The sequence below is a fragment of the Cucurbita moschata genome, unplaced genomic scaffold (genome assembly GCF_002738365.1).
Source record: "Cucurbita moschata cultivar Rifu unplaced genomic scaffold, Cmos_1.0 Cmo_Scf00014, whole genome shotgun sequence".
NCBI lineage: Eukaryota > Viridiplantae > Streptophyta > Magnoliopsida > Cucurbitales > Cucurbitaceae > Cucurbita > Cucurbita moschata.
Window position 1 is genome coordinate 3,062,573 of NW_019268530.1, and position 15,722 is coordinate 3,078,294.

At 37.4% G+C, this 15,722-nt stretch overlaps 3 protein-coding genes across 3 annotated transcripts; 2 read left to right on the forward strand and 1 right to left on the reverse strand.

Moving 5' to 3' along the window:
• On the forward strand, positions 1–1,613 carry LOC111452519 (chitinase 2-like). Its single transcript, XM_023093287.1, has 2 exons — positions 1–282; positions 981–1,613. Exons 1-2 carry the CDS (start codon positions 1–3, stop codon positions 1,611–1,613), a joined length of 915 nt encoding a protein of 304 aa, XP_022949055.1.
• A 2,911-nt stretch (positions 1,614–4,524) lies between these two features.
• LOC111452672 (zinc finger protein CONSTANS-LIKE 4-like) lies at positions 4,525–5,361 on the forward strand. The gene is made up of 2 exons (XM_023093495.1): positions 4,525–4,972; positions 5,061–5,361. The coding sequence occupies exons 1-2, from the start codon at positions 4,565–4,567 to the stop codon at positions 5,253–5,255; spliced, it is 603 nt and encodes a 200-aa protein (XP_022949263.1). The 5' UTR covers positions 4,525–4,564; the 3' UTR covers positions 5,256–5,361.
• A 2,026-nt stretch (positions 5,362–7,387) lies between these two features.
• LOC111452264 (calcium-transporting ATPase 1, endoplasmic reticulum-type-like) lies at positions 7,388–13,143 on the reverse strand. The gene is made up of 9 exons (XM_023092880.1): positions 12,999–13,143; positions 11,115–12,580; positions 10,503–10,572; positions 10,293–10,414; positions 9,833–10,117; positions 9,327–9,710; positions 8,906–9,015; positions 8,431–8,659; positions 7,388–8,307 (listed from the first exon to the last, which is right to left on the reverse strand). Exons 2-9 carry the CDS (start codon positions 12,522–12,524, stop codon positions 7,720–7,722), a joined length of 3,198 nt encoding a protein of 1,065 aa, XP_022948648.1. The 5' UTR covers positions 12,525–12,580; positions 12,999–13,143; the 3' UTR covers positions 7,388–7,719.
• Between the last annotated feature and the right edge of the window lie 2,579 nt (positions 13,144–15,722).

The window sequence follows — 15,722 nt, forward strand, 5'->3', positions numbered from 1 at the left end:
ATGGATGGAATAATTGTTGTTCTTCTATTGATTCTGGTGGCTCCGCCGTCTAACACGGCGGTGGTAGTACCGGCGGCAGTGTTTAGAGAATACATAGGAGCTGAGTTCAATGATGTCAAATTTTCCGACGTTCCGATTAACCCAAATGTAGAAGAGTTTCACTTTCTCCTGTCGTTTGCCATAGACTTTGACAGCTCCCGCCGTTGTTTCACTAATGGAGTATTCAACGTTTTCTGGGATTCCTATAATCTTAGCCCTTCCGCTGTTGCTGCCATTAAAAAGGTAATCAAACGTTCAACAACCCAATATTATACCTAAAAAAAAATATATCCTTTTTTAGTATAAGCTCTCGTAGCTTTGTTTTTTGTTTCTTCGAAAGATCTCGTACCAATGGAGATACTCTTATTTGTTGGATGATGAAAGTTTCACGTCCACTAATTTAGAGAATGATTCTAAGTTTCTAATCAATGAATACTCTTTCCATTGATACGAGGTCTTTTGGGAAGCCCAAAGCAAAGCTACGAGAGCTTATGCTTAAAGTGGGCAATATCATACCATTGTGGAGAGTCATGTTCGTCTAACATTATTTACTTATAAACTCACGATCTTCCTCTTAATTAGCTAATGTGGGACTACTCTTTTAATAATCCTCCCCTCGAGCAAAATACACCATAGAGCCTCCACCTGAGGCCTATGAAGCCCTCGAAATAGCCTCTCCTTAATGGAGGCTCAACTCCTTCTCTGGAGCCCTTGAACAAAGTACATCATTTGTTCGACACTCGAGTCACTTTTGACTCTAATACTATGTTAGGAATCATGACTCTCCACAATAATATGATATTTTCTACTTTGAGTATAAGCTCTCGTAGGTTTGTTTTTTGTTTCTCCAAAAGGTCTTGTGTCGTTAGAGATAGTGTTTCTTGCTTATAAACTCATAATTTTTCTCTTAATTACCGAACGAAATTACTCATGTGCTTTAGGATCATTCAAACGTGAGAGTGGGTGTAAGTCTTGGAGGAGACAGCGTGGGAGACTCAGGCTTTGTTTATTTCAAACCTTCTTCAATAGCTTCATGGGTTTCCAACGCAGAACGTTCACTCACAAAGCTCATAAACACCTTCAATCTCGACGGCATCGACATCGATTATGAACACTTCGAGTCGGACCCCAACACGTTCGCTGAGTGCATAGGGCAGCTAATTAGACGGCTAAAGAAGAAGGGAGTCATCTCATTTGCTTCCATTGCCCCTTTTGACGACGCTGAAGTTCAAACCCATTACTTAGCCTTGTGGAAAAGATACGGGCACTTGATAGATTATGTTAATTTTCAATTCTATGCTTATGATAAGACCACCACAGTTCATCAGTTTATCAAACATTTCAAAGCTCAAAGCTCAAATTATGAAGGTGGTAGGATCCTGGCAAGCTTAGCCAGCGACGATAGCGGCGGATTGTTGTCAAAGCATGGGTTTTTTAAGGCGTGTCGAAGGCTTAGAACGGACAAACTCCTTCATGGAATCTTTATTTGGTCTGCAGATGATTCACAAGCTCATGGTTTTAGGTATGAAAAGAAGGCACAAGCACTCCTACAAAGCCCCAACTACCACTATTAAAATCTCCCCCACCTCTTTGATGTTGTTTGATTTTATTTATCGATCAGTTTTAATCCTGTCTTGATGCACGTGACATACTCGTATGCATTAGATTTCTATAGTTTTAAATCATAACATATACTTACGATATAAAGTATCTCTTTTCTTTTCATGGCATAGCATTTCTACGAAATATATAACTAATTACATGGCATGACACATATGAGTTAATATAGTTTACATGGTGTAACATAGTATACGTCATACAATCATGAAAGACAACATGTGCTAGACTCATAGGGCACGCATCGCTCATGCAACAAACAAGTCATCTAACCAAGCCAACAGTAAAAGCACTCACTTGATTAGTCTAAGTCAAAGTTACTATACTTCCTTTATGGTCGCTTGGATTTACTCCTTGAAATCCAATTCTACCTTATAAATGTACGCCAACACTTGAAAGGCAAGAAGATGGTAGCAATAGTTTGGTAATTGCATTTTCGAGGACACCGCATGTTGTGTGCCGGAAGCGTAACAAATGTACTCACAACACCAATGAACGGAATTACACAAAGAGACACCAAGATATTTACGTGGTTCGGAGAGAAGAAGTTCCCCTACATCCATGGATAGCAACCAATCACTAATAAAACTCAGTGTTACAAGTGAATACCTCACTATCACACTACAAAGACTCTCACCAATATGTCATTCAACAAATACGATGTGACACCCAAAACTCTCCCAAATTCCGATATCAAATTCTGATATCAAATCTCGATATATAACTAAACCCTGGTATGACTAAATCTAATTCAAATAACCAAATCAAATCTAATCCAAATAACCAAATCAAATCAAAACTTATGACAATTTACAACACCGCAAGCATAGATTGTCCATATTCAATCTAGAACACAACGAGGTAGATCACGAACCACATGATGTTCTCACAAATTACATTAGACGAACATAAGTATTTATATTGATTCAAATTCAAATTGTTGTGTAACTTGAGTTGTCTTTTGAACGTTGAAGATTTATAACCTAGACCCACATTTCTTTAGTACTTAGATCCTTTAGGAGGATATTATGGCTCTAGGCCACTGAAACCAAACATATATAGAGATGGCGAGACAAGACCTCAATAAGCCTACTCAATTTGACAAGTGGAGGATTGTGATGATGGCAATGGGCAGTGTATAGGTAGAGCTGACTATAGATATTTTGTGGGCAATAGTCACAAGAAAGTCGACTCGTTGAAATATCTTGTAGAGTCATAATCGGAGGCATCACAATCATATCTTTTATACATCGTATGGGATTATGCTCAATTTCCAAATAGAAAAAATGTAACGACTCAAGTCCACTGTCAGTAGATATTGTCTCTCTAGATTTTTCCTTCCAAAATTTTTCTTAAAGTTTTTAAAACGCATCCGTTAGGGAGGGGAATGTTTTGTTCCCCTCAATTACTTCCTAAATGTAGCATTATGCATAACTATTGTATGGGTTGGGGTTGAATATTAGGATTGTTTGGTGCATAGGCATGTGATGGAGTACAAATGAGGAGTGGAAAGAGTAGGATAATTAGGCATAAAGGGTTTGAGAAGGGCCCTTATTGTATTTGATTGATATGGCATTGCAGTAGGGGTTGGGTTATTAGGTAGGTAGTTCCATTGTTAAATTAATATAATTGTTCCACTACCATGAATATATGAATATGAATATGATTATGATGATGTCAAATCTTACCAGCCTTTTGCTTCTGTAAACCAAAAACAATGACACTTGCCCCACCACCACCACCACCACCACCACCACCCCCACCACCACTTCTCTATGTAGTTTAATGCATCCCCATGTGACCCTCACACACTTCAATCATAAGCCTCAATTTGAATGTGACTACTTTAAAATGTGCCTATGCTTCTTTCCTAGGATATTCAACCAGACACCCTCCTTGCCCTCCCTCGCAGACCCACCTCCTCGCCCTCGTCATCACCTTCTTCGACGATCCAATTTTAGGTTATTTGGGTTATCAACCCAATCAATTTGAAATTTTGGGTTCGTTCAAAAAAATTTCTCGAACTCAGTTAAGCATTTGATGTTATAAACATAAACACTAATTAAAGGTTCCTTATTTAACAGTATCAAGTCAGTATGATTCTCCATTTGAAAACAAATGGCCATGAAGTGCAAAGAGGGGAGGGGACCTCCAAACACCATCTTTCCCCAACTCACAAGGTGTAGGCCCATCAAAATCACCTACATCACTTCAAAATTAGAGTCACTACCTTTATTATCGTGCCCTTTCTTCCCTCCTTCCATTTTTGTTGTAAATGTACGAGGAATCAAGCTTGGAACTCATCCTTAGAGCTACAACTATCTAATAATTCTAACATCAGTCCTAATAATAGTTAAAAATACGGAAGATAAGCTAACTTAAATAGTCTCGAACGGAGCTTAAGTTAGTTCAAAACACAAAATCAACTCGAATTAGCTTCAAATACCTTGAATCAGCTACAAAAACGGCCAAGCCAGAGCACAAGTGTGGCTTGAACTAGAACCGAAGTTGAATTGGACGATATTGACAACAACGATCCGACCATTAGTCTACGTGGCAGAACTAGTTGACCCTTTGAACAAAATAGGATGGCAAAGGAATTACCTTTTCAACTTAGATTGAAAGAGACAGAGATATGATATCTTCGAGAGAGCTTTTTTTTTTTTTCTTTTTTTTTTTTAGTCAAAAAGTGTTTAAGAGACAGAGAAACCAACTTGATTTAGGAGTTGGGGAAAGGAATAAGAATTAGTCAACGAAAAAGTCAAAATGATGACATCATCCATCCACGTCATCTCTCTTTTTCCTCCTCTACATAACTCCCTATTCCACATCTCTCCCTTTCATTCACAAACCCAAATTAAGAAAAGAAAGTATTCAATCGCTCTCTCCCTCCCTCCTCCACCTCATCATGCACAGTCACGCAGCCGCCACCGCAGATGCCTCCCTGAGCCACCTCCAACCGCCGCCACCTTTCCCGTCGTTCTCAAATTTCATATATTCCCACAACCCTTCCCCAATGGTAGAGGCATTGGAGGTTAGTTATAGTGGGAGTAGTAGTGGAGGTTGTAGTAGCTACGGGTCTCCAACATCGCACCCTGGGCTAAGCCATGGTCCAACCTCTCGCCGACCACTCACAAGGGCTTACAGCTCCGGTCATAATGAGAGAGGAGGCGAAGAGAGGGCATGGTCCAGTGAAAGCAGTTTGATAATAGAAGGAATGAGAAGAGCTTCCCCATATACTCCCCAAGAGAAGAGACACAGAATTGAAAGATACAAAACCAAGAGAAACCAAAGGAATTTTAATAAGAAGATTAAGGTAATTAATTTTACTAATTAATTTTTTTAATTTTATGTATATAAAATGTTAAAAGTTCGAATTTTTATAAGTCGGGAAAATTTGGCAGTATGAATGTAGGAAGACACTGGCAGATAGTAGAAAGCGCATACGAGGGAGATTTGCGAGAAATGAAGAAGCTGAGAATAGTAACTCGACTAGCTCGCCTGTGGAGACATGGAGCTGCTACGACAATGCCATGGCCGAGGACGATGCCTCTTGGACAACCTTTCTTGATTCTTACTCTCTTAACTTCGTTCCTTGATTTACATCCTCCCGAGTCTTACTTTCTTTTTTTCTTCTTATTGTACCCTAAAACGTATGTAAAAGAAAAATATCTTTTGATTTCTCTTTTAAGAGTCGATGTTCGAACCTCTATCTCGTAATTGTTTGTATTGAAAGAAAAACAAAACAATCCGTACTTTTTTTTTTAGTTGTAAAATCACTTAATGAATATTGAGTTATCAACTTTTACGATGAGATAAACATCTTTCAACATGTTTTTCAATGTCATCAAACTTTGTAATGACACAACTTTCACGACTTCACTAAATGTCATTACATGTATGCTAGTAAAATTTATAAAAGAAGTGAAATGTCTAACTCGACGTTAAAACCTACGTTCAAGAAAAATAAAATTTATAAAAGATTTCATGTTTTGAACATAAAATAAATTAAATACAACCCAATTCAGAAAAAATTAATACAAGACTTCTCAAGTTAAAATAGATTGGATCGATCGTATGTTTAGTTTGGAGTAATTCCGGGGTGACCTCCAAAATATTTTTGTAGGAATTATATGAACGAGAATAAATTATGCTGAAATTACTTGTGTTTATCTGTGGAGATAGTTTTCGGTGTTAGAAGCACCTCAAAACAGTAGATAACATGATCATATTTCAAGAGATGTAAATGAATGTCAAAGTAAGCGTAACAACTCAAGCCTACCGTTAACCGATATTGTCCACTTTCAATTGTTAAATATTGTCGTCAGCCTCATAATTTTAAAGCGCATCTACTAGAAAGAGCTATTCATACTCTTATAAAAAATGTTTCGTTCCCTTCTACAACCACTTTAGGTGTTGAATCTTCCGATCATTCTAAATTATACTTTAAAATTTTTCTCCACATGTGAAATCTGTTCCAGGCAGCAAAGCCCCACCAACAGGCCTTCAAGAAAGTTGATATCATGTTACTGAATCATAGCACTGAAAATTTAATAAGAGCATAGCTTTAGACAAAGGCTACTTGGAGATGAACTTTAAGGGATGTGGCCGGCGGCGGCGGCGGCGGTGGGCCGCTCAGTGTCCCTTAATGGCTTCTTCTTTTACAATTCAAAATCAGAAATGGGTACAGGAAACCCACTCCCATTTGTTTGGTTTTCTTTACTCATTGCATCATAATTAAATTCTAAGGTTTGTGCTTAGGACAGGATCTAGCTCGGCTAATTATCATTTTTTAATATCCAAATACTTTAAAGGCTTTACTAAATTATATCTTTTAGACTTCAAAATAATTCCCGTGTGGTTTAGGTAGATTCTCTACTTTTGTAAATCTATTCCGAATCAAGAATCATGTCATATAAGTTTTCAGAATTAAGAATCATGTCATATAAGTTTATGAATAACAAATTTTAACCTTGAGGGAAAGTTATACTTTTATAGTTTAAATATTTTTGTTTTACGTACTTGTTTATTTATTTAGTAGAAATATATGAATCTATGAGGGGTTTCAAGGAATCTTAGTGGAGCACTAAGATAGAGATGAAATTCAAGCACAAAATGGAAGAGGGAGATCATGTATCAATACTTGAGTATGAAAAAATAAAATCAAAATTCTAACAACGACCACTTATCTAATGTCGTGAGGCTCTCAACTTTAAAATTTACCTAAAGCACGGGTGTCGTCGTTATGGCACTTTCTACAAAGAGTCATGATGCTAGCTATTATATGATTTTTCTTAAAAATTGGACTGCATATGATACACTAAATGAGAAAGTTCATTAATGAATGTAGAAGTTAGAAAGATTACAAGAGTAAGACTAGAAGAACGTATTGAATCAAACTACGCCTTTTCTGATGTATAGCGTATTGGATCAAACTACGCCTTTTCTGATGTATAGCGTATTGGATCAAACTAACACTATGCATTGTTAGAAATCAAAATTTATCCGGACCCCATTTCAATATGTATAATAGACATTATTGCTCAACCTACCCACAATGATATCACTTCAACACAAAACAAATATAATAAAAACATCAAATACAACACTTTTCTTTTCATTCATTTATTGAATTTCTTATTCTACCCTCTTGTTTTTCAAATTGGGAAGAAATAATGAAGATTTTAAAATCTGATATCAAAATAAAATTTAAACATTATGCAAGAGGCACTAATAAAAGAATGAAATTCACTTGAATTATGTAACAAAAAAACAGATACTTCATCAATATTCAGTAATTGGGGAGTTGGGTAAAATCATGGTTCTCTTATGAACGAAAACAATGTAAGTTTACTCCGCCACAACAGCCTAAGAAATAATGTTGATGAAAAAATGTGAGTTAAAGAAATGGCAGAGTCGTAAAACAAGACCCACTCATTTCTCTACCGCAAATACTACCCCTTCCTTCGTTTTCACTTTTTCAGAAACATGAACTCTAAACTTTCTCCACTCTCTTGTCATTCATGAATTCAAATCCCGTTCATCATACCTTCCACAATGTGTTTAGTCTGATTTCTGCTTCAACAATCTGCTGCTCGGGCGAGATGTCCTCAACCCGCTTGTAAGCCTTCCCACGAATTTCAGAATCTCATCAATTAAGATCACGGGCATTGCCACAGCCAGAACCAAGAGCCATTCATTCAAGGAGAGGGGGACAATGCCGAAAATTTGCGCGAGGAATGGCACATAGAGGATCAAGAAATGCAAGCCAAATGAAACAGACATGGCGAGGAGCAGCCACGGGTTAACCCATGGGGGCATTGTCAACAAGCTTCCATCCTCTGAGAGGGCATTGAGGGAATTGAACATCTCAATGGCGACCAAAACGGAGAGTGAGAGAGTTGAGGCCTTGATCTTGCCTGAACGGAAGTAGTCGCATGGATCTGAATCGAAGCTGAAGACTTGGTCCCCAGCCATGAAAGGCGACACGGTAAACCCTTCCCAAGACGGGCACTGATCCCAGTTTGCGAGCTGAGAGTACGAGACCAGACTGTGACCATCTCCGGACAGGTCAATGCCCATGAAGGAAGCATGTGTATACCAAATAATAAATACTCCTACAGTTGCTATCCCTACGTAAAGTCCAATAACCTGTGGAACAAGGTAAGAAATTAGATTTTCATCTGGTAGGATGTACAAACTGATATCATTTGGTACGAAATGATGACGTTATTATACAGTTAGTTATAGTTAAGGAAGAGAATGCGCAAATACCAAATAGCGGAACAAAATCCAGGCCGTGATCAATGAGTCATCACTTCTTCTAGGCGGTTTCTTCATTATATCGGTATCGGGTGGATTAAATCCCAACGCAGTAGCTGGAGGTCCATCTGTAACGAGATTAACCCAGAGAAGCTGAACAGGGATCATCCCTTCGGGAATACCCAGTGCTGCTGTCAAAAATATCGACGCAACCTCGCCGATGTTTGAGGAAATCATGTACCTACAATAATTTTTGGCATTTGAAAGCCACGGTGAAAACTGAATCCTACGAAGACGGCTGAATTTGATTTCAGAATAATTCTATGGGTTACTGTCGGCGTTGAAACTATAATTGAAAACAGGCACGCTTGCTCGAGATTTTCATATTTTATGTCAGTAACACCAATGACCAACAACGAATGTCCAAAGGCATACTACTATATAATCAACGAAAATGGATGAATTCTTGCTTAAGTGGAAGAAAAACCTGATAAATGCCTTCATATTGTCGTAAATGGATCTGCCTTCACCAACTGCTGCAACTATTGTACTAAAATTGTCATCTGCCAGAACCATGTCGGAGGCTTCCTTAGCAACCTGAAAAAATTAATTCCATATGTGGCCAAATGTTAAGGACAGAGACACGCCCGTTTTAGAAATATAATCAGTGGCAGTAGATAATTCAAATCATGCATGTGACCAGACTCTCAAAACTGGTTGAGAAAATAAATTACTTAGCACAAAGCGAATATGATTGAGATTTTTTAACAATCCTAACTGGGGTTGAGAAGAAGGAATGTCACGAATTTTCCCAAAAGAAGAGAAAAGAAAGAATGCACGGTATGTATGACACATCCAGCAACTTATTTGGATTCTTTTTCACAGAAAAGATGCATCGAAGTAGGTACCTCTGTCCCGGCAATGCCCATCGCAATCCCAATATCAGCCAACTTCAAAGCAGGTGCATCATTGACTCCATCTCCTGTCATGGCAACAACTTCACCATCTTCCTTGAGCAATCTTACTATCTCTTGTTTATGTCTTGGCTCAGCCCTTGAGAAAAGAAGTCCTCTATCTTGTCTTAAATGGGATTTTTGATCCTCCCGGCTCATTGCCATGAACTCTTTTCCGGTTAAACTTCTGGAACTTATAGCTTCACGTTGTCCAAATACACCTATTTCTCGACATACAGCTTCGGCTGTGTTCTGGTTGTCCCCTGTGATAACCATAACACGAATACCAGCAGCTTTACAGTCTTCGATTGCTTGATGAACCTCTTTTCGGGGAGGATCCTATAAAAATAAATGGTGATGCAAACCCAAGTCAAATTAAAAACTAAAAAGACTCACTTTGCTTACAATTACAAAATATTATAGATGAACTAATTAAATGATAAACACACTGAGTCACTCACCCTTAATCCAACAAAGCCAGCAAAAATAAGATTACTTTCAATTTTAGAGTAATTGGACGGGTCAAGTAAAAGCCGATGTGCTGGATGTTCTTCGTCACCACTATTGTAAGTGGAAAATTCTGGAAGGTCTTCCTTGTATGCAAAACCTAAACACCTTAATGCACTTGATGACATCTCACGCAAGTAACTTGAGAGGTGGGTTTTTGAGTCTGAGTCCAACTTCACAATAGATCCATCAATAAGTTGAATAAATGAACTCCGTTCCAAAAGATTTTCAACAGCACCCTGCCACAAGTTCAGTCAAGCACCATCTTAACCAATGTTAATTAACATGTCACAGTGAGAAGAAATATGGGTGTCTAAGAAGTAGTGAAGAAAATAATAAGAAAGAAAATGAGCTTACAATTACATGGAATTACTTAACAATGTAGAAATTAACTTCAAGAATATCAGAATATACCTTCACGAGTAATGACTTCTTTCCTGAGCTAGAATTTGTAATAACTCCCATTGATTTACGATCTCGGTCAAACTCTAGAGTAGCAATGCGTTGCTCGTTCTTATTCCAAACGTCGCAGCATCCTTGTCAATCACATTACCATTTCAGAAAAATGAAACTAGGGAGACGCACAAGAAAGAAAATGAGACAATAATAACGTCAAATACTTACGCAGGACATCCCCAATGGAAGCTGAAGTGGAGTCATATCCTTCAGGAAGACCCATCTTTTCCACAAGAACCTGAATATGCAGATATATGCCAGATAAAATGAATCAGTACAAAAGCTACATAGATTACTAAAATTGTTGGCATCTGCCCTTGCCTTCATGCATCATTACTAAGTATCTCAACAACGTTCCTTCTTTATCATCGGGCATATCAATAGAACAACATAAAGAAACCCTATCATAATGTAAAACATTACGAACTACACCAACCTCCCCATCACTGTTGAAAAATAATGTATAAGGGGATACTTAAAGAAGAATTGAAGCTTCCAAGCTATTTCAGATTCTGTATTTGGTCATGAATTTAGCTAGTTATACTTTGTCTACCCAGGCCAGTCATTTTCAGTTCTAAAATAAAAGCCTTATACTTTCAGGGTCATGCATGCCTAGTCACCCTTAGATCACACCCAACAGAATACTATAAGAAAATTCTAAATATCATTTAGGAACTTGTTTTTGCTTAATATGACTGCTGTCAGAATTAAGGGAGGAGACAATAGCTGTGTGACATAAAATCATTGCATCAAAAGATCATGAGATTATTTGATCATCACCTTCAATGCTGCTTCGGTAGGCATTCCATTCACAACAAAATGATGACCAGATTTTTCAACAACTGCATCATTACAGACAGCGGCAATCTTTGCCAACATTTGCAGATTAGCATCCAGTTGACCTCCAAGCCAACCAATTATTTTTCCATCTGAAGGATCATATGTAGTCCCTTCCACATCAAAGGCTCGCAGAGTACCAACACGAGAACCAAGAGCCACAATCTTCGCTACAGCCATCTGATTAGTTGTTAGAGTCCCTGTCTTATCAGAACATATCACAGTTGTACAGCCAAGAGTTTCAACACTGGGCAGCTTCCGAACAAGAGCATTCTTTTGGGCCATTTTCCGAGTGCCAAGTGCCAAGCATGTAGTTATGACTGCAGGCAAACCTTCAGGAATTGCAGCTACAGCCAATGCCACGGCAATCTCGAAGTAATACGTACATTTCTCAAATGAGAACTTGAAATTTGCTGGCCACCCATCAACATATTCCCAAGTGAGGAAGTATTTGACATTAATAAGCCAAACTAGAGCACAGATTACTCCAATTATTGCTGTTAAAAGCTCTCCAAACTCATTCAACTTCTTCTTCAATGGTGTATCATCTTCACCCTGGGATGCTTCTTGTATCTGAGAATGGACCTGTCCTAGTTCAGTGCTCATCCCTGTCTGGGTAACAAGGCAAATACAATTTCCATTGACAACTGTTGTCCCTGCAAAAACCATACACTTTTTCCCTTGTATGTCTGTATCTTCTGGCACAGCCTTAGCAGTCTTGCTCACCGCTTCGCTCTCACCAGTCAAGGACCCCTGCTCAACCCGAAAAGTTGAGCTGATTAACCGCAACACTCGCATGTCAGCAGGCACCTTATCCCCAACTCTGAGTTCTACTATATCACCAGGAACGATGTCCTTGGAAACAATTGAAACACGTTTACCATTTCGTATTACTGAAGCCTGTTCAGACTGAATTTCTTTAAGAGCTTCCAATGCTTTCTCAGCATTGTTCTCTTGCCAAATGCCAACAATGGCATTGACAATCAATATCAAGAAAATAACTAAAGGCTCCACAAATGCTGTAATCTCCATCTCACCTCCTTCCTCACCATCATACCACGCAAGAACAAAAGATACAACTGCTGCAGCTAATAGAATCCTAACTAGTGTATCATTAAATTGTTCCAAAACTAGTTTAAAGATTGATGTACCCTCATGCTTCTCCAATTCATTGGAACCGTAGATCTTTCTCTGTTTCTCAACCTCCTCAGAAGATAATCCGAGATCAGGGTTCACTTGGTACTTCTCTAGGCATTCTCCAACATCCGTTGCCCAGGCAGGATAAGTTTCGTTATTCGAGATGTTAGCAGCAAAAGGTTCCTTTTTCCCATAGTTTTCCCCGTCTCCACCCATTTAGATTAGCGAACAGATTGGATGGAAAAAGAAATCAAATAGAAGATCAATTTAGCCTGCAAATCAGGGGAAGAAGAAGAAGAATAGATCATTGAGACAAAATCCAACGCAACCAAAAACAAACCAATGAACAAAAGTTCCAAAACTACAAAATCAAACACCCGACACTCGGTTTAATCCACCAAGAATCAAGAAAGACGTAGATAAATCAACACCAACAACCCACCCACTTTACATCCTACTCAAAGTCGACAGAAAATAATAAACAAATCAGTCCAATTGAAACAAAGTTAAAACCGTTACGCCTCAGATCCGTCAGAACCTACAATATCCTCTCCTTACCAAATCGTCGATAAGAAAACAAGATCGAAACAACAAATGAAACCAAATAAGGTCGAGAGAAACAAAACCAAAAAAAAAATCAAAATCAAAATCAACACGATCATTTCTCACATAATCACAAACCACAATTACCAGAATGATTGGATCCTTAACGCCGAAGGGCTTCGGGCTTCTCCCTCTCTCTAAACTGAAGTCGACTGCATGAGAGAGAATCAAACCAACGTGACGCTACCAGTGACGACGAACTGGAGAACAAGGAACCATGGAAGGGAATTGATTATAGGTTAAATAAGGAGCGATTCAACCGCATGATCCGACTGCATCCGGTACTACCGCTAGCAAGCCAAAACCGATAAGATATTGCCACGTGTTGAAATCTGGTGGCTATACGAGCAATGTGTTGTGAAGGTGTACGGTAAGAAAAAGTGGGTCCACATGGAATTAGTTTTATTGCTTATTAAAATAACAGAAGCCCGCGAAGCTTCCTACCAAACTTGGGATTTGGAAAAGGTAATTTGCTAATATGCCCTCGTATTTCGTTTTAATTTCAATCGAGGCCTTCACTGATTCGTTGAGAACATGAGATGCTTACATCATCATCCACTTTGGGGTTTCATTTTAATTTATTATGAATTATGTTGCCTTTTCCAATTTTTTTTTTTTTATTACTCATAATTATATTTCTCCTTTTTTTTATTTATTTTTTTACTTCTCTTAAAAATTATTTTCGAGTTTTTATTTTGATTATTAAGAATGTAAAATTAATGTTACCAATAATTATTAAAAAGTTTCACTTTTGAACCAAACTTAGCTTATTTTAAGGTTTGTAGTCTTGGACCTATTCAATTCTACCTACATAGTCTATCTATCTCTCTTGTGATCTCTTTCCGTCTTTTGGTCAATTGCTTATTCAATATACTTCGGAGGACTCTAATCGCTTAGATAAAAACATCTGTGAGAGTGGAACAAAACATTCTTTAGAAGGGTGTGAAAACATTTCTCTGACAAATATGTTTTAAAACTGTGAGGCCGCGATATATAACGGCCTAAAGCATATAATATCTCCTCGGAGAGGGGAAGAAAGTATTCCCTACAAGGGTGTGGAAACCTCTCCCTAACACATACGTTTTAATAGCCTAAAACGGATAATATCCACTAGCGGTTGGTTTGTGCTGTTACAAATGGTATCAGAGCTAGACACAAATCGGTGTATCAACAAGGACATTGAGCCCCGAATGGGTGGATTGTGAGATCTCACGTCTGTATGGAGAGGGAAACATTTTTTTTTTTTTAAGAGGCTGACGGCGATACATAATGGACTAAAGCAAACAATATTTGGTAACGGTGAGCTTGGATTATACAACTTGTCCAGACCCAGTATCCAAACAATTTGTACTTGTGGAAGAAAGTATTCTTTACAAGGGCATGGGAAAGAGCGGTGAGCTTAGTGCTGTTACAAATGGTATCAGAGTCAAACACAGGTTAGTGTATCAACAAGGACATTGAGCCCCAAGGGGTGGATTGTGAGATCTCACGTCAGTTGGAAAAGGAAACAATTTTTTTTTACTATGAGTCTGACGGTAATACGTAACGGGCTGAAGCGGACAATATCTGGTAACGGTGAGCTTGGATTATACAACTGGTCCAAACCCATTATCCAAATCATTTGTATTCGTGGTGGAAACATCCTTATTAACCAATGTAATAACATAAGTTACCTAATATAGAACATAGTATATATTATGGTATGAAAATAAATAAGAACCAAATTCATTATGATATGAGATATAAGTCAAATGGCCTAACATTTGCATTAATGGCGCCTTAGTACGCGACAAGAGGAAAGAAAGAACTACAACAAAATTTGTCCTTTTCCACTTTTTTTAAATTTGCCTTTTATTTTTCCTTTTTCGTTTGTTGTTCTTATTGATTAAGAAAGCTTTAAATTACATCACCATTATGTGTCCTCTTCAACTCTTAAACTATTAATAATTGACTCATAAATTTTCTCTTTTTAAGTCTTAATTCACTTTTTGACTTTGTTTTTTCTTTTTTCATTAATGGATAATTATTTAATTATCTAATTTACGTGTTTGGTATTAAATACTATGTTACATTATTCAACACTTTTAAAGTTATTATTTTCGAAGATTATGATGAAATGTGCAATGTCTTCATGTGCGGGATTCCAAATTTGGATTCTGTGCATGATGGTTTAGAATTTACTTGTTTTGATTTGCTCTTAAGGGTTTATCTTCATAAACCCATATGGTTTTTTTTTTTTAACATGTTATGTCTTTTACTCATAATTTTTAAAAGCTCACAAACTAAGCGTACTTAATTTTGAAGTTGCTAGGATTGAGTCACTAAATAACATGGCAATGAAAATCGTGTTAATTTATAGGGATTATCTTCACTTTTAGAGAGAATTTGGATTTTTAAATTACGATGAAATGAAGAGTGAATTTCCATAAAGAATATATTTCATAGTTTGAACTACTCAAAGTCTTTCGAATCACCTCAAGTTTAATAAATAAATAAATAAAGACTTTTAATTCATCACAATCAGAAATTTCTTCATGAATTTCATAGTGCTTTAATTTTTAAAATAAAGGAGTTTAATAAATAAATAAATAAAGACTTTTAATTCATCACAATCAGAAATTTCTTCATGAATTTCATAGTGCTTTAATTTTTAAAATAAAGGAGGAAAAAGTTTGAGTGAGTTATTGTGTGCTACTTTTCAAAAGGCAAAAAGCTCTCTTCAATTCCATGGTCAAGTTTGAATTCTAGGATGAGCTCATTAGTGATCATGATATAATGAACTTGGTCTTCCAAGGTTGTTAACAATTTCGA

What these genes read in the sequence shown, in the direction of transcription:
- LOC111452519 (XM_023093287.1), top strand. Translation starts at nt 1, where the DNA reads ATGGATGGAATAATTGTTGTTCTTCTATTGATTCTGGTGGCTCCGCCG. An exon ending in CTGTTGCTGCCATTAAAAAG is followed by an intron (nt 283 to 980) that starts GTAATCAAACGT and finishes CATGTGCTTTAG; the next exon opens with GATCATTCAAACGTGAGAGT.
- LOC111452672 (XM_023093495.1), top strand. Translation starts at nt 4,565, where the DNA reads ATGCACAGTCACGCAGCCGCCACCGCAGATGCCTCCCTGAGCCACCTC. An exon ending in ATTTTAATAAGAAGATTAAG is followed by an intron (nt 4,973 to 5,060) that starts GTAATTAATTTT and finishes AAAATTTGGCAG; the next exon opens with TATGAATGTAGGAAGACACT.
- LOC111452264 (XM_023092880.1), bottom strand. Translation starts at nt 12,524, where the DNA reads ATGGGTGGAGACGGGGAAAACTATGGGAAAAAGGAACCTTTTGCTGCT. An exon ending in TGGGCATTGCCGGGACAGAG is followed by an intron (nt 9,016 to 9,326) that starts GTACCTACTTCG and finishes TAATTTTTTCAG; the next exon opens with GTTGCTAAGGAAGCCTCCGA. An exon ending in AATATGAAGGCATTTATCAG is followed by an intron (nt 8,660 to 8,905) that starts GTTTTTCTTCCA and finishes AAATTATTGTAG; the next exon opens with GTACATGATTTCCTCAAACA.